Here is a 14,914-nt window from a genome sequence, read left to right on the forward strand (position 1 = left end):
TACCTAAGTAGAGAGAGACCCAACTCCTCCGAGTTGTCCTCCAACTTCCACATGTATACAATAGCTTGATACCAACACACACACACACACACACACAAATAAATAAATAAAGTAATTAATTAATTTTAAAAGTTCAAGATAAAGAAATAAGGACCCAGAAAAAGACCTAGTTGTCTCCACAGTAATGTAAACCAGTGACAGCCAGGATGACAGAGGCTCCTGGGACCTAGAGCCATGGGTAGCCAGTTCCCACCTGAGAACAGAGTGGAAGACCTGAAGGACCAGCCCAAATATCTTGGGGCTCAGCTATTTAGCCATAGGAGTGGCCTTGGGAGGTTCAGGCACAAGGCAAGGAGTGCGTATAAGACCTTTGGCCACCAGGGGGCAGCCCTAGACCAACCTGCCCACAGAGAGATCAGCATGCATGGGCCCTGCTAATAAGTGTTGCCAGGAGGGCATCCCCATGGCCACAGAGCTTGTAACTCACTGGGGCGCTGGCGCACGGGGCTCTGGCTGCTCAGGACATGCACGGTGCAGTTGTCGATGTCAGGCTCTGTGGACGTGGGCATCACGGACTGCAGAGGATATATGGGTGAGGCGACTGCTGCAGGCGGCTCCCCGTGGCTTTCCCATACCCTTGGACCACCTGCTCACCTGGGTGGCGTCCCCAGCCTGGGGCTCTGGCTCCAGCTGGTCCAGTTCCAGCTCGTGTTCCTCATCCTCCCTAGGTGCCTCCTTCCTCTGCAGAGACCACAACACTGAGTACAGTCCTGCCTCGGGACACCTGCCTCACCAGCGTGCCAGATGCCAGCAGAGATGACGGCGGGCACTCACCAGGTCTGGGGGACGGCTCTTACGGAGCTTCAGGAGAGAGGTGGCTGTGTAGTACAGCAGCAGCAGGATGCCGGGGCTCACGTAGATGGGCCAGGCATGCTTAGTGTTGAGCACCAGCACGTTGGGGCTGGAGCAGTTCGGGAGGTCTATGAAGCTCTTGAGACCGAACACCCTGTTTAGTGAGGGCCATGTCACTGGCTGCCAGCTCTGAGGGCAGCAGAGCTACGGCTGGGTGGGAGGCTCTATGTGGAAGCCTTACCTGGCCCAGATGCTGCCAGGCGGTAGCATTTCCTGGACAAATGGTGTCTGATAGCAGTAGAGGCAAATGAGATGGCCGGCGCCAAAGCAGCTCACCATAACACAGAGTGTGTTAAAGCCCAGTGGGCTGAGAGGAAAGTGGCAGGCCCACCACGTGCAGATGGCCAGGAAGACCAGTAGGTAGACACTGGAGAAAGCCGATGGGTGGGCTATGCCTACAGTAGGGAGGGGAGGGCACAGGCACTATGGGTCACTCCATCAGGGAGCTCTGAGTCTCTCTCTCTCTCTCTCACACACACACACACCTTTCCAGTCAGAGCCAAGACGATTCCCTGCCCCAAAGTACCTGCCAGAGCCAGCAGCACAATGGTCAGTATCCGTCCGGAGGCCAGCAGCAGCCAGTGGGCAGTGACCCGGAAACGGGAGGCCAGCCACAGCCTGCGTTTGGTTGCCAGGGCAGGGGCTCCCTGTAGCCCCACTGCTGGGGCGGCATCCATGTCGTCATCATCCTGCTGAAGTCATGGGGAAGTGACGTCAGGACCAGCACCCAAAGGCTGCGGCAGCCTCCTCTGCCTAGCTGAGGTAGAAGATAAGGCCCATCCCACAGCTGCCCCTCTGGTGTTGCCCACAGCCTAAGACAAGCCTTTCTCCTTTCTCAATGGAGCTCTGCCACACAATGGGCACCCTTGCAGCCCCATCCTACTCTGAGACAGGCAACCCTGCCAGGCCAGCTATGCTGGAACACTCCAAGCATCTCTTTTTTTTTCTTTTTGCCCCATCTTGGCCATGATGCCCCAGAGGATAGGACAGCCTTCCAAGTCCCAGATCTGTTCCTGAAGACCCTGTGTTGGTTTTGTTTGGCTTCTAGGAAGAGATTTTTGTTCTAGGAAGATGGCAAGGAACAGATACACACACACACACACACACACACACATACACACACACACACCATGTGCCCTGCACTACAGCTCTGAAAGCATCTTCAGACCCATAATCCTTGGTCAAGAGGTGACAGATGACTGCCACAATCCAACAGGTCAGGGAGAGCAGGGCACATTTGCACCTTGTGAGGTACCACATCCTGGAGTGCCACTGTACTCTCTGACCCTCCAGGATGACAGAAGCGAGCAGTTATCTGGGAAGAAGCGGGACAGTCCCTGCCTCGGGCAGGAGACTGAGGCCCGGGAGGACCTGTTCTCCCTGGCACTGACAGAACATTTCCCAGAAAAGAGCCGGGTCCCAGGCTTCAGGGAAGGCCAGAATATGGCGGAAAAGAACACAGATTGTCGTCAGCGGCCCTAGCTCAAGCCAGCTTCTGGCAGCCCATGTCCCCAGCTGTGCCTGTGGGAACAGTTGAGGGGTTACGAGTACTCAGGCTGAGTGCACTGGCTCTGGAGCTAGATGGCACGAGTGCCAACGGTCTCCATTCTGTATAGCCTTAGGACAGTTGCTTAACCTCTCTGAGTGGGCTTCCCATCTGCAAAGCAAGGTGTGGAACCTGGGCATGAAAGAAGAGCCTGCAGGTCCTGCCCTCACACGCTATCCGGGCTGAGGCAGCTATCAAGGTCTCTGTTGATCAGAGACCAGAAGCATGAAGGTTGGAGGCCAGGCCAGGAGACAGAGAGGCTGACCTCTGAGCTCGCCCCTTCTACAAGCCTGCAGAAGCCGGAAGTAAGGCCACTGAGGACCTGGGGGAGGAGGAGCTGGGGGGGAGGGCCTGGGGGAGGAGGGCCTGGAGGAGGAGGAGCTGGGGAAAGGAGGGCCTGGGGGAGGAGGAGCTGGGAAAGGAGGGCCTGGGGGAGGAGGAGCTGGGGGAGGAGGAGCTGAGGAGGCAGGCACAACTATGCTATGCTAGACAAGGAGAGACCAGCCCTGAAGTGAGCATGATGACCAGACCTAGACCCTGGGGATCACTCAAGTCTCGGCATAGGAAGAAAAGGAGAAAGCTACACAGAGAAAACCTGTCTCGAAAGACCAAAAAAAAAAAAAATTAAAAAATAAAAAATAAAAAATAAAGAAAGAGAAAAAAGAGAGCTGATGACAGAAAGACAGATGCCCCCAAGCTGCCTGATCCTCACAGCCCCTCCCAGGCCCCAACCTCCCGAGCCTTTTGGAGTTCCTTCCCCTCTCTGGTTTCCTCTAAAGCCCAGCAAGTGTCAGGTGTTGATAAATGGGGCTGGGGTCTGGTGTGCGAGAGGAGGGTGTGTCTGCACCCAGACACCTGGGTGGCCATAAATCCTAGCTCAGCTCAGGGCGTGAGGGATGGGGGAGGGGATAGGCTAAGCTTGGCATGATGTGGGAAAGACGGACCACAGCCCTCAAGCAGGGCTCGAGGGTGGTGAGTGCCCAGCTGTGGACCCTGGGAACAGTGGCGGCAGGACCCTGTCTCACTCTGGAAATGAGCTTGGAGAGAGACCCAGGTCAGCACCGCAACCCGTCAGGCTCTTACTCAGCTTGGTATATTTCAGCTTGGCCGATGCTTGCAAGTGACAGTCCCCGTAGCGCAGACCCAAGGACAAAGCCATGTGACTGAGTCCGGGAGAATGCGCCGCAAGACATGTTTCCCTCTCCTGTATGCCTTTTCACATGCTACATGTACATATCCTCCAAACTTAACTCTGAAAGTCTAAGTTCGTTAAAATCAAAACTGTCAAGAGTCGGGGAGACTTCAGCACCGACACCCTTGGCACCACCTTGGCCGCTCAGTCCCTTACCAGCTCCTGGGCGCGCTGGCTCTGCCGGGCTTGCCTTGTGAGCCGTCCACAGAGGCCAAGGCAAAGGGAGGATGTCACCAGGACTCCTAGGTCAGGAGCCACCAGCCTGGCGGTGTTAAAGATGTCCTTCAGGTCCAGCCTGTGAAGGACAGGGAGAGCAGAGTTGGGTAAGGGGTGGGGACACACCCAGGCCACCCTTAGGATCGAGGAACCCCAAGAAAGGCTCACAGGGAATGAGGGTCTTACCTCGTAACCCCTATGTGTTGAGATACCTTCTCCCAAAGGCTGCCTGTAGAGAAAGGACTTGAGGAGAGAGGTTCTGGGCCAGGCAGGGTGCCCAGGGTCCTCTGTGGCCATGGCCACTAGGGGGTCTCACTTAGGACAGAGTGTTAGTGGTCAGGAACACTGAATACCTCACTCTGTTTGTTTGTTTGTTTGTTTGTTTGTTGAGACAGGGCCTCTCTATTGTAATACTGGCTAGAAGTTGCTATGTAGACCAAGTTGGCCTCAAACAGTGATTCTCCTGCCTCTGATCCCCAAGTGCTAAGACTAAAAGTACGTGCCAGCCAGGCAGTGGTGGCACACACCTTTAATCCCAGCACCTGGGAGGCAGAGGCAGGAGGGTCTCGGAGTGCGAGCCCAGCCTGGTCTATAGAGTGAGTTCCAGGACAGCCAGGGCTACACTGAAAAACCGTGTCACGAAAAACCAAAAGATTTTTTTAAAAAGATTTATTTATTTATTACATATACAATGTTCTGCCTGCATCTGTGCCTGCCCGCCAGAAGAGGGCACCAGATCTCATTATAGATGGTTATGAGCCACCATGTGGTTGCTGGGAGTTGAACTCAAGACCTCTGGAAAGGGACTGGAGAGATGGCTCAGAGGTTAAGCTCACTGATTGTTCTTCCAGAGGTCCTGAGTTCAATTCCCAGCAACCACATGGTGGCTCACTACCATGTATAATGTGATCTGATGCCCTCTTCTGGCCTGCAGATGTACATGCAGACAGAGCACTGTATACATAATAATAAATAAATCTTTAAAAAAAAAAAAAAGACCTCTGGAAAAGCAAGCCATCTCTACAGCCCCCAAACCAAAAGATTTTTTTTGTTTTGTTTTGTTTTGTTTTTTGAGACAGGGTTTCTCTGTGTAGCCTTGACTGTCCTAGACTTTCTTAAAAGATGTTTTTAAAGATTAAAAAAATAAAAATAAAAGCATGTGCTGCTACACCCAACTGAAAATGCCACCTTTACAAACAGGGAACCTGAAGCCAGCCAGCTAGACTCATACTGACTGGGTTGGTCCATTGCCCATGAGTGGCAGGACAGGATGTCTCCGGTAGAGATTTGAAGGCCACCCAGGACTTGTACATGTAAAGCTGGGATGCCAGCATCGGTCCCTGCCTGACTAGAAGACACAGGTACAAGGGCAGGAGGACATAGGATGGACGTGGACACTGAGGACCCGTGTAGTCACACAGCCACACAACTAAGCTACAAGCGGGCATAGGAGGAAGCTGTTGACAGGTGGAGACACCAGAGAGCCTGAGGCTGTCCCACCTGATGCCATTCTGGAACTGGCCTGGCCCCCACTGACCACATCACAGCCAGGAGCATGGAGGCTAGGCCATTTGGGTCAGACAGAAATCATAGTCAGGCATCTGGGGGCAGCTCATATTGGCCAAAGCCTGGGTAAGGCAGGGTGGCCCAATGAGGCTGGAGGCCTGAGGTTCCAAGCTGGCACCGTCATCCCCTCTACCCCAGGACTGCTGTTCTCAAGTGTCCCCACTCCCCCCAACCCCCCAACCTGACCAAGCGTTCCTCCATCACTTACAGTTTTGTCCCAGAAGCTGGTTCAGGTGAGGCATAGTGTGCAGGCATATCTGGAAGGCAAGGTGGGCCACCAAGAAGAGAAGGCTGAGACAGAGTAGTGAACGAAGTAGGCGACCTGTGTGACCTGTGGCAGAGAGGGCAGAGCGAGGATCAGTAGGGATACTGCCTATGCTAGTAGCCACCAGGTAGGCCGTGCCCTGTCCATGTGCCTAAGCCATAGGCCCAGCATGGACACAGGGTCTGGACAAAGGGACCGGCTGCAAGAAACCAGGACTCAGCACCTTCCAGGAGGCAGCAGAAGCCTCCAGTGATTAGAGTAACCCACAGGGGGTGCCTGTTCCCTCCAGGGGCCACCCCAAACCCTCCTGGAGCTATCCCAAACCCTCCTGGGGCCACCCCAAACCCTCCTGGGGCCTGGTTGGCAGACACTGTTGTAATTAGTTGATAAATGAGAATGTTGGTCCAGAATGGGAAAGCGACTGGCAGAGACTCTTCACGAGTGTCTGGGAAGCAACTCTGGCCAGATGCTACACTGGCCTTGCTCCCTACTGTCCTGTTACATGCAGTGGCAGCCTGCCCCTCAAAGACCAACACTGTCCAGGGCCCCTGAACAGGAGAGACACACTGAATTTTCTTATTTAATTACCACATAGGGATGTCACCACTAGGCCTTAGAAACAAGTGGGAAGAAACAAACAGAGAAAGGAGAGGCCTTCATCTACTGCAGCCATGCCCACCTGCCTCCTGCCTCCTTCATGAGGCTGGAAATGAGGCCATGAGGGGGGGTGGTATCCCAAAGAAGGGGCCTGGGTGGTGGGGGCCAAATGTCCCCAGGGAAGTGGGTTGCCAGCTGTCTCCATGTGGGCTGTGGCAGAGCAGAAGCTTCCAACACCCACGGTCGTAAAAAGCCATGACCAACAGGACAGACGCCCCAGCCTCAGGCCCCACTGAGGGCCAGCCCTCAGAGAGCTTGTCTCACTGACCACTTCATGGGGAAGACACAAGCCAGGAGTCAGCCTCAGACCATGGGCCCCTGACACATGGAGACTTGCTGTGCTTGGCAGGCTATATACACTCATGCTAAGAATGTTCTGCAGCCATGCTCTGCTTCCAGCCACCTCGGCAGGGAGGCCCTTGGCTGCAGACCAGACCAGGCCCAGCCTGGTCAGGAATGGCACAGGGCCCTGCTCCTTGCCTCTGTCCTCTGAGAGTGGGTGGGCAACTCACTCCTGGACAGAGACGGGAGTCAGCCTCTATCTAGCTCTTTACCTGTTGGTCACCAGCATGGAAAGCCTCAGAGCCGCAGGCCTCTCCTAGAAGAGCAGCCCGATGGCTTCACACCTGCCCTCCCTCTTCCCCGGGGCTACCACTGAGAGTGTGTCTGCTCTGTGCAGTTTCTCGGACATAGTTCAAGTGTGTGGAATAGACTCAGAATTGACCCTGGTCCCTGCTGGGCTAGCCTCAGGAGTGATGCCCACTCTTGTTTTCTCCCTGTAGGTTCTGGCATTCAGCCACTCTGTGCATCTGGCCAGGTTCCCCTGTCTCATTGGCTGCCTGAGCTAAGCCTTGAGCACCAGAGGGCAGGGTGATGCTCCAGCTGTGGCCTGAGTGCTCTCCAGAGCCCAACCTCTGGGAGGGCATCAGGGGATAGCGGAGAGACAAGCCTGACCATAGGACAAGATCGGTACCAAGAGCAACCCTCTAACATCAGGGACAGGAGGATCAGGCCCACATAGGTCTTCAGTGACATCGAGGGATGAACATGCAGGTGGTTCCTGCAAGAAGAACCAGAAAGGAGGGTCCTGACAGAGTGCCGGGAAGGACAGGGGCCACGAGCAGAGACGGAAGCTCAAAGCTGACTGTCCAGCCAGGAATAGCGCACTGCGGAAGACCTACTCTACAGGACGCGGTCCTTCTTGGAAACTGTTACCCTGTGAGAACCACCATGGGGCCGCAGGGAGGGCATGTCAGGACAGATCCGAGTGAGCATCAGGAGAGGTGGCCCCACTGAAGAATAACCCTGACTCCTGGGGATGGCAGGATGGACGACCCTGGAGCTCCCCACTGCTGCCACTCAGCTGGGCAGGAGCTCCTGTTGAGCCCTGGGAGCCTCCACTTGCACCTGAGAGTCAGCCCTTGCTAGATCCTTGCCGCGAGCTGTCAGGCAGCAGGAACCCTATCCATCTGACAGGAGCGAGTGGAGGCTCCAAGAGACACATGCGCTCCCAGGCTCACCTACTCCTTCTGCACTGTCAGCGCCTACTCCACACGCGGCCCTGCACAGGTGCGCGAGGTGCCTCCATGGGCCCAGAATCTTCAAAGCCCCGAGTTTCCTACCACACCACATCTGGCTCCTGTCCAGGCAAGGCCTCTCTACCAGCCTGACTGCTCCCAGCCACTCCCCTGTCCTGTCCTGGGGGAAGTGAGTACATTAGGTTTAGCCAAACTCACCCAAGGCCCTGGATGAGAGCCACCTTTCCCTCCTACCACTGTCTGGACCCTGACCCTTTGGCTTGATGGAAGGAGCAAACCCTCAAGGGAGGGGCTTAGCACAGCAACAAATATCCACCAGTAAATGGATGGACTATTAAAAGGTGGTCCCTAGGAAAACCAGGAAGTGAGCTGGAGCGCGTGGGGCTGGGGTGGGGATGACGACGACGACATCTAACAGCAGAGTAGCACACCTGGCACGGAATGGAACGGAACTCCTAAAACCACCGTCAGTCAGCGCAGGCCCAGGGGTGCCCCTCACTGTCTTCTGTTCCCCCACATTCTTGCCTCCTTCCCACCTTCAGTAGCCTTTCATACCCCGCCCCCAGTGACTGCAGCCCTCCCTAAGCCTCACCCAGGGTGGACTCCTGAGCTCTTCCAAGCCCCTAGGCAGAGGCACCAGTCCACGGTAGCTCAAGGACAATTGACAAACACCTCCCTTGTGATGCGCGCTGGGCCAGGGTGTGCTGCCTAGGGTCCTAGAAGGAGAAGGAATGTCTTTTGTACGTCTGACCCTGCACACTGAAATGGATGGAGAGAGGATAGGGTGGGGATCACACCAAAAGTCTGAACTGAGGTTCACCCAGCAAGGAGAAGCCACTGGGGAAGGCCTCTCCCACCTACTCTGGAGTAAAACATGGATAAACTCAGAACAGAAAGCCCCTGAGCCCCACTCTCAGGGTGCAGGTATCTTTCCCGGGGAGCGGGAGCAAGGCAGTCTGCTCACAGGCCAAGGACCCCAGTGCCACTTGGCTACCTTCCAATCAACTGTTTATCACCCATTACCCCTTTCCTGGTCCCACAGTACCCAACAGGTAGGAGCTGCAGAAGTACCTGCAGAGCAGGGTATGGCAGAGTGAGAAGATTTTATAGCTTCTCAGGGCCAAAGCAAGGGCCATACAGAGTCAGCAAGTGTGTGTGTGTGTGTGTGTGTGTGTGTGTGTGTGTGTGTGTGTGTGTGTGTGTGTGTGTGTGGTGTGTTGGGGGAGCGTAGGGAGGGGGAAGGTACCAAGGGACAGGTGAGGCTAAGACTGGAGCAGACCTCCTGGGGGAGAGTAAGGACTGAGTGGCAGTGTGTGTGTGAGAGAGAGAGACAGAGACAGAGAGAAACAGAGAGAGAGAGAGAGAGAGATCAGGGGCAACTTGGGAGGTGAATTCTGAGGGTGCAGGTAGTGTGCTCCCCTACTCTAAATTACCAGCAGGTGGCTGGAGGCAGATTCCACACACCATGGGTTCTGGTGCATTCCAGCTCTATCCCGTCCTGCTTGGGACACCCTAAGCAGGTTCATCATCTCCTCCCTGTGCAGCCCAGCTTAGGCTCAGCCTCTGAGAATCAAGCAGCCGCCTACGTGGGGAACAGGGCCCAGCAGTGTCAGACCTTCCAGGAGCCAGTGCCAGGGCAGCAGCTGCACAAATCATAAACGTACACAGGGCGCTCCATTCTGCACCGTCGGGCCTCACATTTTCCTCTCACGCCCGGAAAAACCGGGCAGCATCATGTCCCTGAAGGGCCTCTGAGGCTGGACAGATAGACAGATGGAGGGTCGAGCAGGAAAGACTTCCCACCCTGCTTTCCAAGTCATGATCCCTCCTGCCTGGCTGGGAGTCTGTGCCTCCCATGGTTGATCAGGAGCATTTCCAGATGGTCACAGGGCATGGAACAGTCTCTCTCTCTCTCTCTCTCTCTCTCTCTCTCTCTCTCTCTCTCTCTCTCTCTCTCTCTCCCCCTCTCTCTCTCTCTCATTTTGAGACAGAGTTTCTCTATGTAGCCCTGGCTGTCCTAGAACTCCCTTTCACAGACCAGATCTTTGAACTTCACAAAGATCTGCCTGCCTATCCCTCCAGAGTGCTGGGAATAAAGGCGTGCGCCACCACTGCCCAGCATAAAACACTCCTGATACAGGTGGTTTCCAAAGAGGACCTGGGGACAGAGGGGCTGGGCTCGAAGTCAGTCCTTTGCCTGAGGCTCAGCACAGGAGAAAGGACCCAGTGCCTAGGCTGTGTGCCGTGGAGGGATCTGGCCCAGGGCCCCAGTGGCTGCCAACACACTGCTCAGGCTCAACTCCTTAAATATCTGTCCTGCATCCTCAAATCCCTCCCATCCCCTAAGGTCCCTCTGGTGGCGGAGCACACTGAGCTGGGCAACCTCCCTGTTATGGTTTAGCGTCCCTGCCCAATCTCTGCCCCATGTACATGTGACTCACATGGCAAGAGAGAGTGAGGCAGAGAGGTGGCACTGATGTCACAGCTAACTCAACAAGGGGAGACTGTCTTGGACCATCAGTGGCTGTCACCACAGTGCCTGAGAAGGGAAGAGGGCTGCAGGGCCATGGGCTGTGGAAAGGATTTGGTTGGCCACCCTGTCATGAGCCAAAGTGCCCCAAAAGAAGAGAAGGCAGGAAGCTGATCCCTGGAGCCCTCTGAAAAAGCTGTGCTGGCATCCTGACTGCAGCCCCATAAGCCAGTGGGTGTGGCTCTTGGCACTGGGGCCCACACAGCTAGGCGTGCTGAATCCAGCACCTCTGAGGACAGTGCCAAGGATGCAAGTGCTTTCCCTGGGCCCCAGGCAGTCATGTCACACCCGGCTCTGACCCTTGCTGACGCTCAGACATTGGCTGCTACACTCGCCCTGCCTCCTGGGGCAGGGTCTCTCACTCTGATGCTAGTGCACCCCTGGTTCACTGTGGTGTGGACCTGACCCTCTCCCCCCACAAGCCCAGAAGACAACAGAGGTCCTTCACTACTTCAGGGATGCACGTACACTTGGGTGTGGGTCAAAGGGCACTTACTGAACCCCACAGAACAGACTGTAGGCACCTACAGCATAGGTGGCCAGAGCCCAACAATGAAGGGTTTCAGGAAGTCCCGCCCCCTTCCTGCCCTCTGAGGCCAATGCCTCATCTGCCTGGGCTATGAGGACATAGTGGTCCTACCCTTCCCACCTCATCCTATGTGGGAACCTGAGGCACAGTAGCAGCCTTTCCATACTTTTCTGTGGTGCCACTGTCCAGTCCCACCTATGGACACAACTCTGGGGCTGGCCTGCATACCATCTACTGTTTGGAAGGCACAAAGCAATGGAGCATATCCTTGCCCAGCTCAGACTCTGATGGAGCCACCACACTCCAAGTCCTTACATGGCAAGGTGGTCCAAGGTAAGGCTTAGCTTTACAGGGTGATGGAGACAAGCTGGCCAGAACCTCCCTAGGCAGAAGCAGCAACATGCTCAGTTCTGGGAGCTTAGCTGGAAGGTGGACTGCACCACAGTGCAGATCCTTAACCTCCTACCTGGATGGGACAAACAGGACCTGCGCACTCCCTCTGCCTTCTGAGGGATGGTCAGTGGCAGATGGGGGTCTGCATACAACCCTTTCTCTGTCACCTTCCTGAGACAAGAGAGCTTCCTGGAACAAGCAATCATCAGGATGGGAAAAAAATCTGAACTAGCTACAGGTCTGCAATGAAGAAGTAACGCTTAGACCCCTCAGTAATTACCCAGGCTGCTAAAACTGAGCCAAGTCTGAGGCTATAGAGTGGTCTATCCAAACGCCCAGCCCCCTGCCCTGTGGTCAGAGCGCCCTGAGGAGCTGGGCTCCATCCCACTACCACCCCTACCCCCTGCCCCTGTCCCTTACCTGGTATGCTGTGTCTTGAGGGGCCTGGAAGCCAGGGCAGCAGCAGCAGAAACAGCAAATAGACCAGCGAGAGAGCATTGAAGCGTGACAGGAAGGCTAGAGAGGAGACAAAATGGTCAGTACAGCAGCAACAGGGGCAGCCCTCACCCTGAGGCAGGTGGGAAGTGCTACCCCAGTGCCCACTCCCACACCCTTGTGAGCCTGTGTGCAGAAGGCTTGTGCATCAAACAGGAAATCCATGTTCCTGTCACTAGACACACAGGTTCCATGATACCACGCCATTCTCCCAAAGCAACGCATGTAGTCATACGTGTATACACACAAGGTTCTGGCCACTTGACATAACCCTACCCACACAGGGCTCTGGTGCCCACTCCTCCTTAACTTGCTCTTCCTTCGTTTTGAAGTTCTACCTGTTGATGGGCAGGCAGCTCAACTGACGTCTAGTTCCACCAACTGACGGTTCTGGCACCCCTCCCGAGTCACTGATGGGACTGTGCGGGACTGAGCCTGGCTTCCTACTTTCCTGCCCACACCTGTGGCCCTCTCTGCCTGTGCCGGCAGACAGCACGGCTTCCCTCATGCCAGGGAGGCCAAAGGACCTGAAGCAGAAAGCAGACGACGTGGCTGGCCCCTTACCAAATGAGCAAGTGTCTTCCCAGAAACATGGGGTTTTCCAGGAGACAAGGTTCTGGGCCCCTATGCGATTCTTAGCCCCAGTCATTTCTGCCTGTCCTAGTGGGTACAAAAGGAGGCAAACCAAAGAGGTTCTACATGCTGCCTGAGGGATCCCAGCCACACTCAGTCCCAGTCACTCCAAGCCATCCCCCTGCCCTCGGCACCTCAGGCAGTTGCTTCTTTTTTTTAATATATTTTTTGGTTTTTCGAGACAGGGTCTCTCTGTGTAGCCTTGGCTGTCCTGGACTCGCTTTGTAGACCAGGCTGGCCTTGAACTCACAGCCATCAGCCTGCCTCTGCCTCCCAAGTGCTGGGATTAAAGGTGTGTGTCCCCATGCCATAAGCCCAGCAACAGCCCTAACCAGCCAAGGCAGACCTCAACTTGGGGACAGAAACTGGCCACAGAAACAGGCTCTACTGGAAGGAAGCGGCAGAGACCCGGAGCACAGAACATTAAAAATAAGCTGAGCCAGGTCCCCTCCTCAGGTGACACTTAGGGAAGGTGCCCACTTCGGGTAGGCGACTCCAAGAAGCACACCGCTCTGTGAATGCATCTGAATTCAGCTTGCACCCTTTCCAAAGCCCCCAACACTGTCTTTCTCCAGGGCCACAGTGGACATGGGATGCGTCCAAACTCCCCAGGGCACCAGCTGCTTCAAGGAGGCTGGGGGCTCTCTTGGCTCCCAGTGGCCTCCCTGGAGTCAGGGTGCTGCCCTCCCCGTGACATACACTGGATACATGCACGGCTCAGCCCTCTTAAATCAAATCTGAAGTTTTCAACAAAAATACACTTTTTAAAAAATCGATCTTCTCTGGCCCAAGAGGCAGAGGGAAGTGCGTTTATGGAAAAGCTTTCCGAAATCCCTCGGCGTTCGCTCTTCGGCACCCCCCTCCCGAGAGCAGTCCAGCCCATTTCAAGGAGGCAGCACTCTCCCCTCATACCAGCCAGTGACCACTTCTCCAGTGAGGCGGATGTCTACCCGGCTGTCCATTCATCTGCCCATCCTCTGTCCACCTGTCAATCCAGCCGCCCACCCCACCCCCATCCATTCATCCATAGGCCCCTGAGAAATGTCTCCCAACACTGACGTCGCAGGTCTGAGGACACTGGTTTGATCTGATATGCCAGGAATGCCAGCACCAAGCCAGTCCAAGCACATGAGGGGCAGTGATCAAAAACCCGTGACAGGGAGCTGAGAGGAACTCAGTCAGCAAGCGCCTGCCACACAAGCATGCAGACCTAAGTCCAGACCACCAGAGCCCACATAAACAGGTAAGAGTCCAGGCTGGGGACGTGTCTCAGTGGCTTGCCACAGAAGCCTGAACTTGGGTCCCCAGAAGCTGTGCAAAAGCTGGACCCAGAACTACACATACCTGTAAACCCCAGAGCACCTGTGCCAGGAGACAGGCAGCAGAGAAGCCAGAAGCACCAGAAGCCGTCAGGCCAGCTAGTCTGACAAAAGCGGCAGCAGGTGACCGAGAAACTTTGTCTCAAACAAGGTAGAAGGCGAGGACCAACACCCAAGGCTGCCCTTGACTTCCCTGTGCATGCTGTGACATGCACAAACCCGTGTTCACACACACACAAACTTGCAGAGACACGGAAACACTTAGATGACATAAGATAGATTGATACAGGCATAAAAAGCTGTTGTGTGGGGGTCAGTAGCTACAACCTCAGCGAGGAGAGGCTGTGGGAAACAGTGATAGGTGGGTCTCCAGAGCTTGCTGGCCCACTAAGACAACTGATAAATTCCAAATATAAGGTGGAACACGGCTAAGGAAGACACCTGACTTTGGCTCTGGCTTCCATAAGCATAGCCCACGAAGGGCAGCCAGCACGGTGTGAGCACTCTGGAGGCAGGGACAGGTGCTTTACCCTACAGCCTGCCTGGCAAGCTTAAAATATGGACCCTGAGGCTGTGTGTGTGTGTGTGTGTGTGTGTGTGTGTGTGTGTGTGTGTGTGTGTGTGTGTGTGTGTGTGTGTGTAGGGCTGTGGGGAAGCTATCAAGTTCCAGTCAGGAAGACGAGATGCTCCTGAGGTGGCCATTAGTGACATGTGAGGATGTGCCTAATGCCACGGCACTATCAAAAATAGGTTATGATGGCAAACTTCCTGGGCATATGTTTTACCAGAATAAACAAATGGTGTCCAAAATCTGTGAAGGGTTCCAGAAGACAGAGGCCCGCCAGAGACGGCAAGGGATAGGAACAGGGCCATACCTGGTCTATTGGCAACACGGAAATGTGATATGAGCCACTGAGCTTGAGGCCTGACCTCCCCACTACCCTCAACCCCAGATGGGGCCATGATAACCCTAAATAGCTATATGTGCCAAAGGCAGGAAATGAGAGGCGAGGCACCAGGCCAAGGGTAACGCCCTGCCCTGCCTCAGCCACACAGCTCGGTAGAGGCTCAGGCCCCAGGTCCTTCCCTTCCTTCTCTTCAGTGCAGAGAAGGCCCTGTCACC

The 14,914-nt window shown here is 55.2% G+C and overlaps 1 protein-coding gene across 1 annotated transcript in view; it reads right to left on the reverse strand.

Moving 5' to 3' along the window:
* Positions 1-14,914, reverse strand: part of Piezo1 (piezo type mechanosensitive ion channel component 1) — a 64,934-nt gene that overhangs the window by 17,503 nt on the left and 32,517 nt on the right. The window contains 9 exon segments of the mRNA XM_051169272.1: positions 488-575; positions 655-741; positions 835-1,006; positions 1,094-1,307; positions 1,439-1,604; positions 3,786-3,945; positions 4,053-4,095; positions 5,641-5,763; positions 11,765-11,860. Of these exon segments, the coding sequence (XP_051025229.1) occupies positions 488-575; positions 655-741; positions 835-1,006; positions 1,094-1,307; positions 1,439-1,604; positions 3,786-3,945; positions 4,053-4,095; positions 5,641-5,763; positions 11,765-11,860 (1,149 nt within the window).

The sequence above is a fragment of the Acomys russatus genome, chromosome 26 (assembly GCF_903995435.1).
Source record: "Acomys russatus chromosome 26, mAcoRus1.1, whole genome shotgun sequence".
Taxonomy (NCBI): Eukaryota; Metazoa; Chordata; class Mammalia; order Rodentia; family Muridae; genus Acomys; species Acomys russatus.